The following is an 18205-nucleotide window of genomic DNA, read 5'->3' on the forward strand; positions in this document are numbered from 1 at the left end:
ATGCGAAAAACACAAAAGATTCATATAGTGTATTTTTGTTTTGATACTGAAACTTACATAACAGTTAATTCTCCCACGTGAAAACACCCCCCCCCCCCCCCCCCCCCCGCACTTGGTAACTACTTTTGGAACATTTATCTGCAAACGCCTCCTGTAATAATTACAAGAACAGTCCTGGCTCGCTCTTGCATACTAAACTTACCAAGTTGATGACATCTGTGGGTTTATGAACTCAGACTGTTTCTTTGACGTCTCACTGGGGTTTAGATGAGGCGTGCACCAGTTTTCTTGCTTCTCTGCTGTTCTAAAGTAGACCGTCTTTTGTTTGAAATCACTTTCTCACTGCGTGACTCACTGGCACTTAACGCTGAGCTCCCAAAAGAATGACTCAACTTTCTCCTGTAGAATTCTCCTCTTAAAAGAAGAAATAGCGGCTCCTTCCATGATGCCAAGTCAGACAGGATGTGATGCAGAGAATTTTACTGATGTCATAAAAACACCACAATCATGTATGCTGTTGGAATGGCATTCAAACTGTAGAAGGCTTTTGGTCGCCTCCAGACATAACGGGGCCCATGTCGACCAGAATTTTCCAGTTCTCTAACTTAGATTTGTGTTCCAGTTGGGTTTTGGCAGTGAGATTTTCTTGGTCAGTGGTGCCTTCTGCCTTTCCATTTAACAGCCATATATCCAAGCACCTTTATGACAATAGAATCAGCGACACTGACAATAAGCCAAGGCAAGAAAGGTCTGTGGATCTCTGGATGTTCTAAGGTGTTTTTTTTTGTGTGTCTGGAAAATTTAATGTCTTGTTCTTTGAAAGGTTTTGGCAGGACAGCAACTCCAGGGACAACTCAACGCTGGTCCAAACATTCTCCTTTTGGACGACGTAGCTCTGATTGTGGTTCAGTCGAGCTGCAGGGTTTTAGAATCAGTAACCCTTTTCAGACCGATTTGTACCGCGAGGTTACCACAAAATTCTAACTACTGTACCTTGTTATGCCTTAATTTAATTAGCAAGACAATAACTGCACACTTGAGAACAATATTGCATAAAAAAGCATGTGTTTTTTTTGTTTCATATTCCCACTTAAGTACTACTATAACTTAGAAAGACATGGCCGAATGCAGCAATATAATCATGCAAAGGGATCACTAGAGACAAACAGTTTTTGGTGAGAATCGAAGCATGAAGATTACAGTGTAGACCTTGTATACTTTTTTGTTACAGCTGTGATAATCTGGATTGATGTAGGATCCATTCAGTGAAATTTGCTGTTTGCTGTTTATTTGTGAAGACAGGTCCCTTGTGCATTTATGATGTTTATAGTAAAACAGCGTACACATCATTTGCAGTTCAGTGCATTGTTTTGGTGGAAGTTATTTGAATTAATTTAATGGAACTATAGGATGTTTTCCAAGTATCAAAGCTGGAATATAAGTAGTCTTCTGTCATTACAACTATAATTTACTTTTATGGTCCTTTCATTGGATTATAGTTGTGCTTTGGGCACCTGTTATATACTTTAAACTCTTTATTCACCTTCCAACGTACAGCAGACACACACGCATATGCTCCTTAAAACACTAGTCTGTTGCAGTAATCGGGCCATCATCTGAATTATTGATATGGAAAAAGGGCCGGGCTACTTCTCATTCGTGGCATGTTCCCTTTGTGTCTACATCTGTGCAACGACCTACAGTAAAAGACATGCATGGAATGAACATCGCGGTAACCTCAGAGCCGAAAATCTAAACCCACTACTCCAGTCATACCCACACTGCCTGACCCGAAACTCCAAACCCGCTACTCCTGTCAGACCCACACAGCCTGACCCGAAACTCTGACCCCGCTACTCCTGTCACACCCACACAACCAGATCCGAAACTCCAAACCCGCTACTCATGTCATACCCACACTGCCTGACCTGAAACTCTGAACCCGCTACTCCTGTCATACCCGCACAGCCTGACCCGAAACTCTGAACCCGCTACTCCTGTCACACCCACACAACCAGATCCGAAACTCCAAACCCACTACTCCAGTCATACCCACACTGCCTGACCCGAAACTCCAAACCCGCTATTCCTGTCATACCCGCACATCCTGACCCGAAACTCTGACCCCGCTACTCCTGTCATACCCGCACAGCCAGATCCGAAACTCCAAACCCGCTACTCCTGTCATACCCGCACATCCTGACCCGAAACTCTGAACCCGCTACTCCTGTCATACCCTTACAGCCTGACCCGAAACTCTGAACCCGCTATTCCTGTCATACCCGCACAGCCTGATTTATTATACAAGCCCCCTTATTCATTGATCAGTGTTATTGCCTCTCTAACTGCGTGACATGCATGCAAATGTGGGATGCCAGTGGTACACGGTAGGCTTATTACACTACATTAAACACGACTCTCCCTGTTCTGTAAAAAATGATGTTGGTTCCTCCTCTCGCATCTCCCATTTCATCCCACAAGAACAAAACAAAATGCTCAATCTTCGGCATGAAGGCATCACTTTGCCTGTGTCATTTTCATGCTTAGTATAATGAATCATAAGGATGCCACGTTGATAATCTCATTTGGCCACAGAGTTCTCAACCATTACAGAAGTTGTGACCATTTTCGGCGTTTTTCACGTTCGTTAAAATGTAGTAGTACTGGGTTAACGGTGCTTGGTGATGCTGTGCCATGAGAGACTAAAGTTCTTGCGTTTAAAAAGTTTATAGCCAAATGTATTAGATATGTCAAGGATTTGACCAGGGTAAAAAACTAATTTGGGAGCTGTTTGGGAGTTGTATAGTCGTGTGTTTGCAGTGTATTTTGATTTGTTTGTTCAATCTCATATCTTTCTGCTCAAAAGACTGAAGGTTCAGCGATTTATTTATTTATTTATTTTTTTTAAACTTCTTCATTGACAATAATCTTAAAGCATCTCTCGGTTTCCTCCACAGTTTGGGGAGAGCAGTTAATATTTCCATCTCAACACGATGCCCCCTTTCCTTCTTCCGACAGATCGCCTGTGCCGTCTTCGCTGCCCTCCTGCACTTCTTCTTCCTGGCTGCGTTCACCTGGATGTTCTTGGAGGGCGTGCAGCTCTACATCATGCTAGTAGAGGTGTTCGAGAGTGAGCATTCGCGCAGGAGGTACTTCTATCTGGTGGGCTACGGCGTCCCTGCGTTGATCGTGGCCGTGTCCGCCGCTGTGGATTACCGCAGCTACGGGACAGACCGAGTGTGAGTACCCTCCCCCACCCCCTCCCCCCATCCCTTCCCGGGCCCGCTTCCAACACACTGGGGCTCTGTGATAGATGGCAAGTCCTGATGAGGGAAGAGGGAGTTTCCCGCGAATGTTTGGTGCTAGGAGAAAGAAATGAGTAATATATCCCATGGAGTTACTGGAGCCTGAGAACTGCGGGATTCCGTGCCTCATGGTGGGAGAGAAAGAGTGACCGCGACATAAAATACAGTTTGCGTAGATGATTTAGCTACCATGGTAAACAACAGAAAGAAACTGATCAGATGGAGGTGGGTTTTCTCTTTTAATGTGGAAACCCAGCTCACATCTTCCATTTATAAAAATTAATTGGTGTTTTACCAACAAGAAATGGAGGTATTGTTTTGTTGTGGATGTTTACATGTTTCTGGGCCACTGAATGGCTTTCTGGGGCAAAGGACAATGTTGCCAAGGTTCGATGCAGGATTCTCGCAAACATACATCAACAGAACGAAATAAATGAAATATGTGATACAGGATTTGGGCATTAACTTAGAACAATTCAGGTGGAGCGAAAACAATCATAGTCACAGGGGAAAAAATCATCGAAAGAAATTTTCAGTGTATTATCGACTCTATTAACCTTTGAAAAGATAACGTTAAGTCATGGTATATTAAGTTTACATTAGTAAGTCTCACAGTGTTATTTTCTCTTTCATGCTTAAGGGCTGTTCAGAGGGATTGGTTTACTTTCTTATGAATTTAAGCCCTTTATGAATATAAATGTCTTTAGATGACTAGATAAAAAAACATTGGGGATGTATTTGCTGTTAGTGGACAGAAAATACAGATAATTTCATCAAGCTTTTGATGATGCTCCTCGTTTGAATGGATGCAGATTGTCTGAAGGTTAGTATCATAATATTGTCTTAAAAGATTTGACCTGCTATCTAAGAATGTTACTCATAAAGGTTTCATGTCAGACATGAGAAACTTTAGATCTGGTGACATCGTCATCTCCGCCTACGTGCTTTGTGCTGATTTCTGTTAATTCTGCCACATTCTCTTTCAGAGCCATTCTACCCAAAAGCATTGAAGCTGTCTGGCGCTTTAGTGCGTGTAGGAAAGGTGCAATAATCTCTGAACTATACAAAGAGTCTCTGACCAATATTTGAAGTGTTCTTATTGCTATAGTCCCCGACCTCACTTCAGCGCATTTAGGAAATATTGTTCTCTGCTATGAAGTGATGCATCAATGGATGGATGGATGGATGGATGGATAGATAGATAGATGGATGGATGGATGGATGATGGATGGATATATAGATAGATGGATGGATGGATATATAGATGGATGGATGGATAGATGGATGGATGGATGGATGGATGGATAGATAGATGGATGGATGGATAGATAGATGGATGGATGGATGGATATCTCTATTGCTATTTGCATAGGTACAGGTCAGTACAAGTACTTTGGAACATGTACAAGTTGCACTGGCATGTAACGTGACACAGTGCTTGTGTCTTGGCATCCTCCATCTTGTCTGCACCACTGGAACGCAGATTAGTTCCGTCCTGTCAGGCAGAGACAGTGGACGCTTCTTAGGGTTGCCGGAAAACAAATCCGGCAAGGAAAAACGGCACAGACTGTCGAGGACAAAAAAAAACTTTCTAGATGACTCTACCCTTCAACTGCTCTGCAGCCGTTTTTAAAGATAACGAGTGCAGCGGCGTTTCTGATGTGAATTTAAATGGACACGCAGTGACATCTGAACAAAGTGTTTTATTCAAACGTGTGACGGCTATAGATCTTAGGTTATGATTTAAGCTGCACAGGGGTTTGCAGGTCATTTGGAGGACAGCTCTCCCCCAGTGGGAAAAACAGGCCGTTGCTCAGATCAAACCGGATTGCAGTTAGAAGGATGCAAATTACACTGTTTAAAATAATAATGTCGCAGTTTCCCCAACACTGGATTGATAAACTCAGACTCAAAGAAGCCGTCATATTCCAGATAAAAGAACTGCATTCAGAAAGTGAAGCCTGTGTGTTGTTTTGCTAATCACAGCCTTTGAATGAAATGTAATAGTGAACTATGCAAGGTGTGTATTCTGTCTATTTTTGGAAACTTTTGATCTTAATATCTAATCCTAAGGCGCCTTAATCATAAGGATTTGTCTTCAGAAGTCGTAACAAGGAGGTCAGTTACTTAATGCATGTTATGGGCTATGCTGTAGTAGGTAAATGCCTGGGAACTCTTCCCTTAGAAATGGCACAGGATAAGTGTACCGGTATGTAATTTCCATATGTGTTTTTTATATTCCTATATTATTGTGGATATTTTGCATTCAATTATGTTTAACTTGCTTTCTATTTTGCTTAAAATGTTCGTACCTATTTCCAGATCCGCCTTTAAAAGAAACAGTGAAATAAACAGTGATTAGCAGTGATTAGTGAAATACTGAGTCTTATTTTTTAAAAGTTATGGATAAAATGAAACGTTCGTTCCGTTGCCCCAGATTCCTCTCGCCCGTCACCTTAAACGGCGCCAGAGCAGGACAACGCTATTCCGGAGGCAAAGCATGGAGGTCTAGCTAATGTGCTGGAAATTAAACGATTAATAATTTAGCCGCAGGTCATGAATTAACATCCGCTTTGCCATCCTGATGCATGCGAGGCTCCGCATAGACCTGAGAACGAAGGTGATTCTGTGAGTTACGCAAGGCGCAGGTATTAATTTTTCATTTAGCCAAACGTTAAAGTGATGAGAGCTGAATTAAAGGAAGCCAGGTCACTCAGTCACTGCATTTATGACGGCTGGTGTATGTAAATAACAGGTGCTGGGTGCGGGCAGGTGTGTGCGTCTGTGTCTCCTCGCACATGCCCAGAATCGGGGAAGAATCCTGGTCAGGCATCTCATCTTTTACCCCTCTGCCTCCCAGAGATAATTAGCTCGCTTAATCAATAACGCTGTCACGGCTCGCGCCTGTAATTTAGCATTTAAATGAACAAGCGGTGTCATATTTCCCAGCTCCTGCAGAAAGGCTCTGGGGCCGCCATTGCTCTCTGTCACATTCTCGGCGCTGACGCCCGCTCCGTTTCCCGGCCCCTGAACAGCCCCTCTCCCCTGTGTATGATTGCAGGTGCTGGCTCCGACTCGACACGTACTTCATCTGGAGTTTCATAGGTCCGGCTACGTTGATAATTATGGTAAGCAGGCCTGCATTAACCCCCCCCCCCCCCCTCCCCCCGCCGCCACCCGCTCCTCGTTGGGCTCTGCGTACGATCCGTGGAGCATCCTGGCACCGGAATCGCCTCGGGTCCGTGTGCATCCCTGCTCGTTTATCACTGCGCCCGGCGTGTGCCACGGTGCTCTAGTCCCGGGGCTAGCTGGTGGGCGGCAGACGGATCTTTATCATTTGTGCTGCGGGGGGGCGCCGCGGCCGGGATTAGCTTGGAAAGCGATATGCTTCAAAGGCTCCGTCTGTGGGACGGACCTCCCTCGACCGGGCCCGGCCTTCTGAGTCGCACCGAGGACCACCCCCCCTCCCGAAAGAGGATCTCGGTTCCCTCCCCAGAACTCTCCTTCGCCGTACCCAATCCCCATCGGAGCTGGAGATCCTCTCTCGTTATCCCATTACTGGCTGCTTTGTTTAATTTTTAAACAAAATGCAAGATATTTAAAATCTGTAAAAGAAACAAAAATTAATAAAAAATCCACAAATTTTACAATGTTTATAATGAATGACGGCATGTGTGGAGGAACTGGCGGCCTGGTCCCCTGTGCTCCATTTCTAGTTGAGATAATTGGCTGTGGGGGACATTTAATCAATTAGCTGAATGTCACAATACCTATGCATGATGCATAGTCTGGACGGAACGTCAGAAATGTCATCCGCTGCCAGTCAGGCCACAAGGATCCTCCCAAGATAACCAAACCGAACAAGCTGGTTTAATACATCTGAGAATGCCACTCATGCAGTCACGCTATTGGACGACTGTATACTTTGATCCGGAGCTGATGTCATCAGACGGCGCCCGATCTTCACCAGGTGTTTCAACCCTTAACCGCAGCACCCTTCCAGGTGGCAAGCAGCAGAATCTTACTGGGTTCATTTATTCTTGAGGGCTGTGCTAATGCTTAAACACGACACCTGAAGAAAATAAGAAAACCGCAGTGTCCATGAAAGCATGTATCTGGTTCGATCCCTTTACTGTTTGTTAATTTTTTTCCTCACGAAGACAGAATGGTGTTTGGTGTCTAGCATTACTTGTAAAATTAGTAGACCACTGATGCATCTGGTTTGCTGAACCCAATTTTTTTGTGTTTTCCAGCTCAACGTGATCTTCCTTGGGGTAGCGCTGTACAAAATGTTCCATCATACAACCATTTTAAAACCAGACTCTGGCTGCTTGGACAACATAAAGTAAGCATCCCAGCTTTTCATGCTCACCTGATACCTCTCATTGTTTACAGGAAAATGCACAGAACACGCAGTAAGAATAAATCAGGCATGATCAAAATTTTGACTATGGATATCGATGCCTGTTCTTGGTTATTTCCAGCGTTGTGCTTTTAGCTTGTGGGACCGTCTCTGCACTCCTGAGACCCTGTATAGGACAAGTAGATGGATGGATGGATGGATGGATGGATGGATGGATGGATGGATTTCTTTCAGTCAGCAACCTACTTTTAATATTTAGTCGTAAAGTAATGAAACAAAATTTCTGCGATATCTCAGGAAAAAAAAGTGTTTCTATATTTCGTCATTGTTTTGTTGCTTGTAAGTCATATCAGTTTTGCTCACTAAACATCAAAAGAGGAACAGGGGGCTTTCAGTGGCGTAATGCCAGCATTTAGTTAGCTGTAATGGTTTCCATCTCGTTGTGTAAGATTTGCGTGCAGTAGGCCTGGGCATCCCGGCTGTCTCTCGACTAGCCCCCTACCGCTGGCAAAGACTAAAAGCCTTCACTTTGTCTATGTCGTGCCATGCGCCGTCGTGGTCCTTTTAATTACATTCAACGCAAGCGCTATCATGGGGGGGGGGGGGGGGTTGCTATTCATGAGTGAAGCAGGCTTTGGTTGCCAGAAAGGTGCTGAACGCCGCTTTCTTTCAATTCTGGGGTTTCATAGCTGTAAAGCCGCACATGCCATGTGTGATTATCATGTTTTTCTTTTTGTCAGACCTTATCTTTGAACTTTTATTTTCATCCAAGCATTCTGAGTAGGAAAATAGCACACCACAACGCAGGGCGACGTGTTAAATGAATTGTCCTTTTTTGCAAAAAAAAATAAAAAAAATTTTACCGAATGGAAATCAAACAGATTAAAAACCACAAGACAAGATAGCCTGCTTCTGCTTTTAGGGGGCTGTGAGTGGGAGGGGAACATTCACGTTTCGACTTGATTTTCGGTCCACGTCTTGAAATTATCAGTTAAACGTGCCTCACTTGTCTGATCTCTAGCATTTTTCTATTTTAATTCTGAGCAGGCAGCTTGAGTGTTTGCAGAGGTGGGAGGGCTGAGAAAATCGAAGAAAATGACAACGTTAGCCTTGCATTTAAACACATTTAACGTCGCGGCGACCTGAAGATGCACAGAATCCAGGAGACGCTGCGGTCCCTTTTAACATGACTGCATGCGGTAAATTGCAGGCAGCTGTGAGTTTGCACACTGAGCCGAATTCACATGCCGGGTTTTCTGCAGTGAGCACGAAAGAGAGCAAAAGACAAGACATATGTAGGGATTTATAAACTTTTCATAATGCTCAGTAAACGAAAGGAAATAAAATGAAGTAATACAGACAGGCGGCGTGCCGAGAATGTCCGACATACGGTTAACTCGTACTTACAAACGGACTGCCATAATGCCTGTTATACTAAAAATTCTGATTAAATACAATTGTTCGTAATAACGGACACACCCACTACTTTGTGAGTACAGCAGGTCGTTACTTTTATTCTTACTTCATTGATAGTGTTGTTATTATCTCCTGTATTATCATCGCTCTAACTTAACTCGAAATTCGACTTAAAGGCAGACTCAGGGAGTGCATCTCGATAGGATCCTGGGCTCTGCCTTCTAGCTGTGTAGCGCATACCATTAACAGCACTCACACCCGAAAGAGTTGCATCCATGCAGCCTAATGACTGGAAACATTAATCGGTGTGGCTTGTAGCATCTTGTCATGGTGCACCTGTATGCATGTGCATTCACTTATTCTAGAATCAACGGCGTCTATTACGTCGTCATTTTTACCCTTCGCTTAAAACGTAAATGACAGTATGATGATTAAAAAGCTTTCAGTTTTACAGGTATTAATGGTTTTCTTGTGGTTTTCATCAATCAGTCCAAGTCTGAAAAATGAGGACAACCCCCCCAGTATGTGGTGCGATATAATATCCATGCCAGTCTGTGTTGCCCTCCTACCTTTTATGTTAATGTAAAACTAGCATGAGACTCTCTTGGAAACGGTGGATATCTGGATTAATGATTTCCCCATGCAGGAGTGCCAGATTGGCACTGGAGAATCGCAGTGCGGTAGAAGCCCCGGCTGCTCACACTGTACCGCCTGCCGACCTGCACGTCGAATAATGCGATGCAAAAAATATGCACCGTGGTAATCGGTTATTGGCTACCAAATGACGGGAGTTTATTGATAACCACGCGTTTGTGCCATTAAAGGCATTGTACGTTTTGTTGAAGTATTTCAACTGTACAAATACTGTATATGCAGTGTCCTAGAAAGTATGAGAGGTCATGTACGTCTGATATTATATGTATTTTATATGGAGGCATTTCACCATTATATAATGCCAAATTATCTTTTTAGTCCTCATGTATTGGGAAAAATATCTTTACCAATCTTAGTAATAGCCTAGGTGCTACGAGTCTGAATGTTCACCCTGCCAAACTTTACAAACTAACTTGCTGTTTCTCCGCAGCTTCCAAACTACATCTTCTGTACTAACACCCTCCACTTTATAGTTAACAAACTCCCCCAGAAAAAAGAAAAATAACTCAAAGTAATGACGCTTAGGAAAATCAGGTCAGTTCACAAGTAAGACGTCTTCATAATAAGCCCAAGCCAGCAGCCGAGAAGGTCATTAATTTCTTAGGAAAACTATCCGTTTGAGAAATATAGAGCCGCACAGGCTGTTGCATTTGAAATCGATTGGCCTGGATTCTCCCACCTAGCAATTTCCGTCTTAATCTCGATTTACATGACTCTTTATTTGCCTTGGTGTTTAAGACCAATAACCCTCAGCGTAATTACAGACTTCCTTCCATCTAAGACATGATGACTCAGTTGAAGTATCTTTATAAATGGGTGTCCACTGTATGGACGTATATGCCCTCCATGATGTACGTTTGGTATAGCAGGCAGCCATAAATACAACTGAGACATATCACACCGTCTCTTGTCTTCACATCAGATGCTCTGAAGTTCTAATTACAGGGCCATGTGTACCAGCGCTGATATTTCTGACGCTAAATGGCGGCTAGCATTCCCACCCACACTATTCCTAATGTTCTGGGATCGCACGTTCTTTTACGTCACAGCTATTGCCAGACTTATTTCATATTCCCAGAGGGTCGTGTTTGTATGTTTCTGGAACCAGCATCCATTAAAGGTACATTGGTAACACTTTAAAGCAGTAATCATAATGCATTATAGACACCTTCATAATTCATTATTCAAGTATGGTGAACACAGCTGTAACTATTTATAAAGGCATAACACATTATAATCCTGCTTAATATGCATTATGGCTTATGAGGCTCTCATCTACATTATAAAGCATTATAGATACCTTCAGAATGTATTATAATGGTCACTATAACCCATTATGTAGGTATTTCTCTTGCATTATAGATGTTTCATAGATGTTTCATGCACATGGCTATAATGTGTTATGCCTTTTTATAAAAATTATATATATAATATATATATATATATATATATATATATAATTTTTATAAAATTATAAAAAGTTATAGCTGTGTGTATACTTTATGAATGCATTATAATGCATTATGTAGGTATTTCTCTTGTATTATAGATAGGTTTCATAGATCATTCATAATGCATAATACACATGGCTATAATGTGTTATGCCTTTTTATAAAAGTTATAGCTGTGTGTATACTTTATGAATGCATTATAATGCATTATGAAGGTATTTATAATGTATTATACGGTACATGGGTGCTTTAAGAAAAGTGTTACCGGTACATTATATACCTGGATCATGCCTGCAACTCTACTTGCATTAACCGAATTTATAAATAAACGACAAAGAGGTCTATCACGCAAATAACCCGTGCATCTTCCCAGTCAGCCATTTCCTGCTTTTATCACTGAAATCCATTTACTTTCATCATGAAATCAGCGTGGTCCCTGTTTCAGAAACATCTATGATGAGGGTCTCTATGACAACGAGGCATGGGGTCTAAAAACATAAAATAATAATTGATATCATAATGGGAAGTTGGTAATAGAAGATAATAATTCGACATCAAATTATGTCGTATGAATAACTGTCAGTAAATACACTGTTATTTGTGCCATGGTTATTAGAAAGATTATATTTTTGTGGTTTTGTTTGGCTGCTCGACAGTGTGGTTATGCAACAGATTAATTAGTAAATTAACTGGTATTATGAATTTAGAATAAGTTTGGGAGTAGCAGTGGTGGAGTTGAAAAGCAATTATTAAAAAAGTAACTGAAAGATGGCAAATAAAAAAAGTGTAGTTGTAGATTGTGTATATGCAGCTGATTATAGGTACATTCACCGTCTGTTGTGAAATGACATATATATGTATGATCTGTGTTCTTAAGTTGTGCTTGATTTTTGTACGTTTGTAAAATTATATCGGTCTTTCTTTGCTTTTTGTATCGTGTTGATTCCCCTGGTGTGTCTGCAGATATTTCTTAGTCACGCTATCGTTTGTGGTCGGGGGCACCCTTCAGCTTTTCAAACCCAAAGAACCCTGCACATTTACCTTGTTTCCATTACATATCCCACTATCTGAGCTTTTAAGCCAGGCGTTATTTCTCCAGTGTTATGGCTGGAGCTAAAGGGCAGCACTTTTCCTGTCAAAGCAAATCATATTTGCTTCAGTAGAAGTTCAGATGTACTTGGACCAGGACACTTTCTCAGTCATTTACCCACACCGACATACAGATAGACGCCTTTATTTTGGGATTGTCTCTCCTGTAAACCACCCTGAATGAGCATAAACAACTGGAGAATCTATCTATCTATCTATCTATCTATCTATCTATCTATCTGTCTGTCTGTCTGTCTGTCTGTCTGTCTGTCTGTCTGTCTGTCTGTCTGTCTGTCTGTCTGTCTGTCTGTCTATCTATCTATCTATCTATCTATCTATCTATATTTATCTATCTGTCTGTCTATCTGTCTATCTCTGTCTGTCTCTCTGTCTATATTTATCTATCTATCTATCTATATTTATCTATCATCTATCTGTCTGTCTGTCTCTCTGTCTATCTATCTGTCTGTTTGTCTATGTTTGTCTATCTATCTGTCTGTCTATCTATCTGTGTGTCTGTCTATCTATCTATCTATCTATCTATATTTATCTATCTATCTATCTATCTATCTATATTTATCTATCTATCTATCATCTATCTATCTATTCTTCTGTTTCTAACTGTTAATGACGTTCAGTGTCACAGGAATCCTCTCCCAAGAAGGACATTCTGGACTATTGCGTATGAAATATGACCATAAAGCACTATTGACTGAGTTCTGATCAGGGTTCTGCATAATTCCGAATGCTTCATAATTCTCCTCAGTCACTTCTCTAAGACACCAACATGGTAGTGAAGTGTTAACGGCTGTCTCTGCCTAATCACCGAGGACGGAATGTGCATCGCGCTTAAGTGATAGAGGTACTGCAATAAGCAGCGCCGTGCCGTTAATTAATTCATGGTTTTTATAGCATTATTTACTGCAAGTAATATAAGTAAATAAATAAAAAGCTCATAAAATTCCGTAAGTTGTCTTATATTGAATTATTGTACATAGTAATAAATTTTGTTATGTGGCTTAACTAGCCCATTGTGCAATTTGTTTAAAAGCCTAGACTGAAAAAAGCACATTTAAGTACTTATTTGTATGATCCTGTGTAGTAAAATACCCAGTAGTAATTAGTGTAATAGTTCACATTTTTTTTTTATTAAAAGTTTTTTTTTTTTTTTAATTTTAAAAATGCAAGAAATGCATTTAAAATGCATAACTAAAAGAATTCTTTTCCTGTGTAAAACTCAATTAGTCACACATGAGAGAGATGGTAAGATCACAGTGGTTTCACCACAGCGATTTTGAATCTTTTTAATTTTTAATTCTTCTGCACGCGTCCAATAAACTTTGTTTCCTTAGATTATTTTATACCAGTGTTGTTTTTATCACCTGACCACCCTGCCAACACCCCCCCTCCCCTCCCTCCTGGTTACCGGTCTAAATATCTATAATTTCAGTATGTGTTAATGTCACAAAATGTTTTATAGTTGGTTTTGTGGTTTAATGTATTATTCATGCTACTACAGAAGGCATAGAACACATATTGCTTTGATTTTTATTTATTTGGTTGTTGGGGGGTGTGGGGGTGTAAGGACTCAATGAAATATTAAGATGTGAGGTCTGAAGCTGTAAGCCACCCCATGTCATAGATGGTGATGTGCATAAATGCTTTATGGAAAACTTCAGTGTTGTGGAATATCTTATTTTTGATATCTACAGCTACTGCTTGCAATATACCGAGTGAATGAGTATATTCTGTTACAGGTGACATGAAAGCACAAGCTATGAAGACGTTGCACTCGATCTTATTCTCTTCCACATCTTTTTCTTGACCTACATAGTTTATTTTATTTTTGGGCTGCAGAACTTTCCCAGAGCATCTCTGCATCCATAACCAGGTTATCAAATATTAAGATCTCCCCCGCCCCCCACCTTGGCCTAGTGCAGTGGTCCTCAAAGTCGGTCCTCGGGCCCCACTGCCCTGCTTGTTTTCCTGCTATCCCTGCCCCACACACAAGTCCCAGCTGTCTTTCAGCTTCTGATTGACTGAACACACCTGATCCAGGTAGTCAGCAGTGTGTAGGGCAGGGATAGCCGGACAACAAGCAGGGCTCCGAACATTTTATGAGACTCAGTATGATAAGATATGTTTTTTTATTTAGTTTAAAGATGTTTAAGTAAGTTTATAGATTCTTTGCATCAAGCTGAAGTATCAAACTGTGTTTACGTTATAGTTGTAACTATGGAAAATCAATAATTGCAATTAGTGAATGTAAATATGAAAGGTTTTTTTGTGATTTTATACTTTAATAGAGAAATCTGTTTCTAGGTACAATCTAAAAATATCCTGAATTTAATGTATTACAGCAATACAAGTCAGTTAAATTTACCTTTTTACCTTATTTTTAAAATTGTAATTCTGCCTTTACTAAGGATGGTAAACAAAATAAAAAATCTTGCCAGAAATACCCTTGCACTCGATAAAAAAATGATCTTTTCCTGTAATATTCTAGTACTAAAAAAAATTAAATCCTTTTACAAGTGTAGTTTTACCGGTTTTATTTCAGATACGTGTGGATTGTTGCTTTTCTATATTTTGCTAATATTTCAGGGACACTCAAAGGATATACTGTAGTAAACATCCTCATATCTAAGATAACATACTGTAGGTAATGAACATTTCCAGACAGAAATTACCTTGCAATACTGAAGTATTCAGTCAAAAACTCAGCATTGCATTCCATTACCTACCTGTAGGATCATAGCTGACTTGTCTAAATGTTTGGGATATAACTAGATATTGAATGAATTTCCCTTCATCCTAAATACTGAGAGAGCTGACGTTGGCAAATTGAAATTTCCATTCATGTTACCAGAAATTACAGCAGTTAACACAAATGCTAAATTTTATGTCATAATAAAAATAATTTTAGTAACACATTGTGACTGTGTACATGATCCCCTTCTCAAAACAATATGCTACATTGTATCATATGAATCCCCATTTGGTGCAATTTATTACCGTTAAACTAAATATTAAATATTGTTCAAGAATTGAATTCTTTCTTTTGCATTGAGAGTAAACACATTTCACGTTGTAGCTAATTCATTTGTCATTCTTGGTTTGATTTTGTTTGTTAGTTTTGTTTCCATGGCTACAGCAAAATGATTTTCAGTTTTTTTTTTCTAAGTGCGGCGTTGGAAGCTACATGAACGATTCACAGAAATATTGAGAAGCAACTCAATAATATTTTTACTAGTGGGAGAAAATTGTATTTTTACCGAGAAATGGAGTTTTTATATTAAAATCTATCCTAATTGTTGAAATATTTTAAAAGAACATGACTAAATGTTCAAATTGTCTTTATGGAAACTTCTGGAGGTAAAACTCATTTGTAGGCTCTGTCGTCTTTGGCCTCAGTCCTGGCATCAGTTTACGTTTAATTCTCCATCTATCAACATTCATGGGTACGACGGTTCAGCCTGTTGTTTTAATAACTGCGGTAAGCACTCTAAAGCCAAATGTAATTTTAAACTCAAAGCATTTTCAAAGGGGTTCCATTATTTTTCATCATAAATCTGTATGTGAGTTTTCTGATGATGTATATGATGTCAAACACGAGTGTTTCATTTCTCATTTTTGAAGTATCCCGGTGTTCTAAATGATTAATTGAATGCCTGCTTTCGTGATGAAGACACTTTTGGAAAGGAGACTGTCCAGTGAGCATGAGAAGCTGCCGTTAAGCCACTCCCATTTAAACAAGAATGCTATTCGGTTTGCCAAGCTTAAATCCAATCAGCCTATTCTTTTTCCCTATTTTTGTGTTCAGTCTCTCCCCCCCCTTCAACTCTGGCATAGCAATGATTATTGGGAAGTTGGTTAATCAGATAAATTACCATCTGAGTAAACGAGAAGGCAATCTTAGGAGCCAGATACCACTATTAATGGACAGTTTCCCTGCATTCATAAAAGTTGCATTTATAGTAACAGTGAGATTTTTAGATGAGCAGATCATCATAATAAAAAGATATATATTTATTAAAAATAGCTATAAAATCTTTATGGTGTCACTTTCTATCAATGCCATGTTTATTAGCATTTATGATGACATTCATAACACATGATGCATTAATAATGCATTATAAACATGCCTATAAATATTAATAAAAAGGGATAATACACTGTAGCCATGTTTATTATGGTCGGCTGCGGATGTTCGACCCCTCCTGCGTGGGTGTGACATTGTGTAGCTCATCTACAATGCACTATACATACCTTCATAATACAGTACAAAGCATCTATAACTCTGACCAGATACATGCCATCATAATGCTTATGAAGTATTGTAATCAGCACTATAATACCGTGTTATGACTGTCAATGGAAGATACTATTATGCTTTATTAATTCTTTTACCGACCATTATAATGCATTATGGAGGTATCTATAATGCATTATAGATGACAGCTGTTACCATATTGATTGCACAGAATGTTGTTATTTAAATAAAACTGTAAAATGAAATGCGCACATCGGTTTGTAAACAGTACTGAATTGATACAACGGTGAGCCTGTTCTAACCGTTTTGTCTTTGCAGATCCTGGGTTATAGGGGCCATTGCTCTTCTCTGTCTTCTGGGATTGACCTGGGCGTTTGGACTGATGTACATCAACGAGAGCACAGTCATCATGGCCTACCTCTTCACCATATTCAACTCTCTGCAGGGGATGTTCATCTTCATTTTTCACTGTATTCTGCAAAAAAAGGTAATGCCTGAAATGTGTATTTCTGCTTGGCTGAGATACAATAATGCCGCAGATATGATTCATAACGTAACATTTTTTGTACAGCACAATTAACAGTTGAGTGTCATTGTATCATTGAACGATTCCCGCAATACAAGTTTAGTACAAGTTTTACAAAAGTAGTTAATGAAACTAGTGATTATAAAACATCCACCTTCATCATTTTCTTTCAAGACTAGTTGATTGCCTGAGCATGGAAGCTTTGATCATTGATAAACTGAAACTTGGCCCTTGAGACAGATAGGTGATTTCCATGGTCCACTGAACTGTACAAGGTCAACAGTTGGTGGATCGTTAGAGACTTGGGCGAAACAGAAGAGCAAGTGGAAAATACAGAAGACATATATTCAGATGGCCTGTGAAGCATCAGTGAAAGTTTATTAACATATTATTTATTAATATTTTTTAAAGAGATTAGTTTACGACTACTAGCCAACTGAGCTAGTTCAGTAAAAAATGTAGTCCAGTATGCCTTTTTTTTTCCTACCAGTCGGCGGACTGGTATTCAGCTTTTCGTACTCGCCCTTTGTCTACATCACTCGCCTTGGGCAAGTGGGTGAGCCTAATTCCCAGCCTCGAGAGCAGCAACGGTTTCGTCAGCATATATCCAGAAATGTGTATCCTCTTTGAGTATCTTATGCTGTTGTCGGCATATCCGGAGTCACGACGCCGTTAATAATGCATGCAAATCTGTGAGAGGAGGATTGCCCTTCATTGCGCGTGCCAACCCCACAGGTCCGAAAGGAATACGGCAAGTGTCTGCGTACTCATTGCTGTAGTGGCAAGAGCGTGGAGACATCTATCGCTTCCGGGAAAAGCACGGCTTCCCGGACCCCCGGCCGCTACTCGACAGGATCACAGGTGAGGTGGCTCTGTCAGCTGCTTTCTGTGAGCTTTCTGTAGTGCTGGTGAGCTTATTGTGCTTTATGTCACACGTAATTAGGCCGATTAGCTCACTAATAGATAATGGTGAGAGTGCACTCCAGATTCCTCTTGTTTCAGTGCTTAGAAAGAGCAATAAAATCTTTAGCAGCTGGCCACTCTGGGAAGTAGTATGAGTAGCCCTACCGTTGATTAAGGCGGTATGAGTTTCTGTCTCAGTTACAGTCAAAACCTTAAGAGACATGT

General features: G+C 40.4%; 1 protein-coding gene across 16 annotated transcripts in view; it reads left to right on the plus strand.

Annotated features, from left to right (window-relative positions):
• Positions 1 to 18205, plus strand: part of LOC125720529 (adhesion G protein-coupled receptor L3-like) — a 165128-nt gene that overhangs the window by 136230 nt on the left and 10693 nt on the right. For all 16 annotated transcript variants that reach the window (XM_048996038.1, XM_048996043.1, XM_048996045.1 and 13 more), the window contains 5 exons: positions 3019 to 3239; positions 6367 to 6433; positions 7559 to 7650; positions 16870 to 17038; positions 17813 to 17938. In XM_048996038.1, the coding sequence (XP_048851995.1) occupies positions 3019 to 3239; positions 6367 to 6433; positions 7559 to 7650; positions 16870 to 17038; positions 17813 to 17938 (675 nt within the window). The remainder of the gene's footprint in view (positions 1 to 3018; positions 3240 to 6366; positions 6434 to 7558; positions 7651 to 16869; positions 17039 to 17812; positions 17939 to 18205) is intronic.

This window comes from Brienomyrus brachyistius, chromosome 25 (assembly GCF_023856365.1).
Source record: "Brienomyrus brachyistius isolate T26 chromosome 25, BBRACH_0.4, whole genome shotgun sequence".
Taxonomy (NCBI): domain Eukaryota; kingdom Metazoa; phylum Chordata; class Actinopteri; order Osteoglossiformes; family Mormyridae; genus Brienomyrus; species Brienomyrus brachyistius.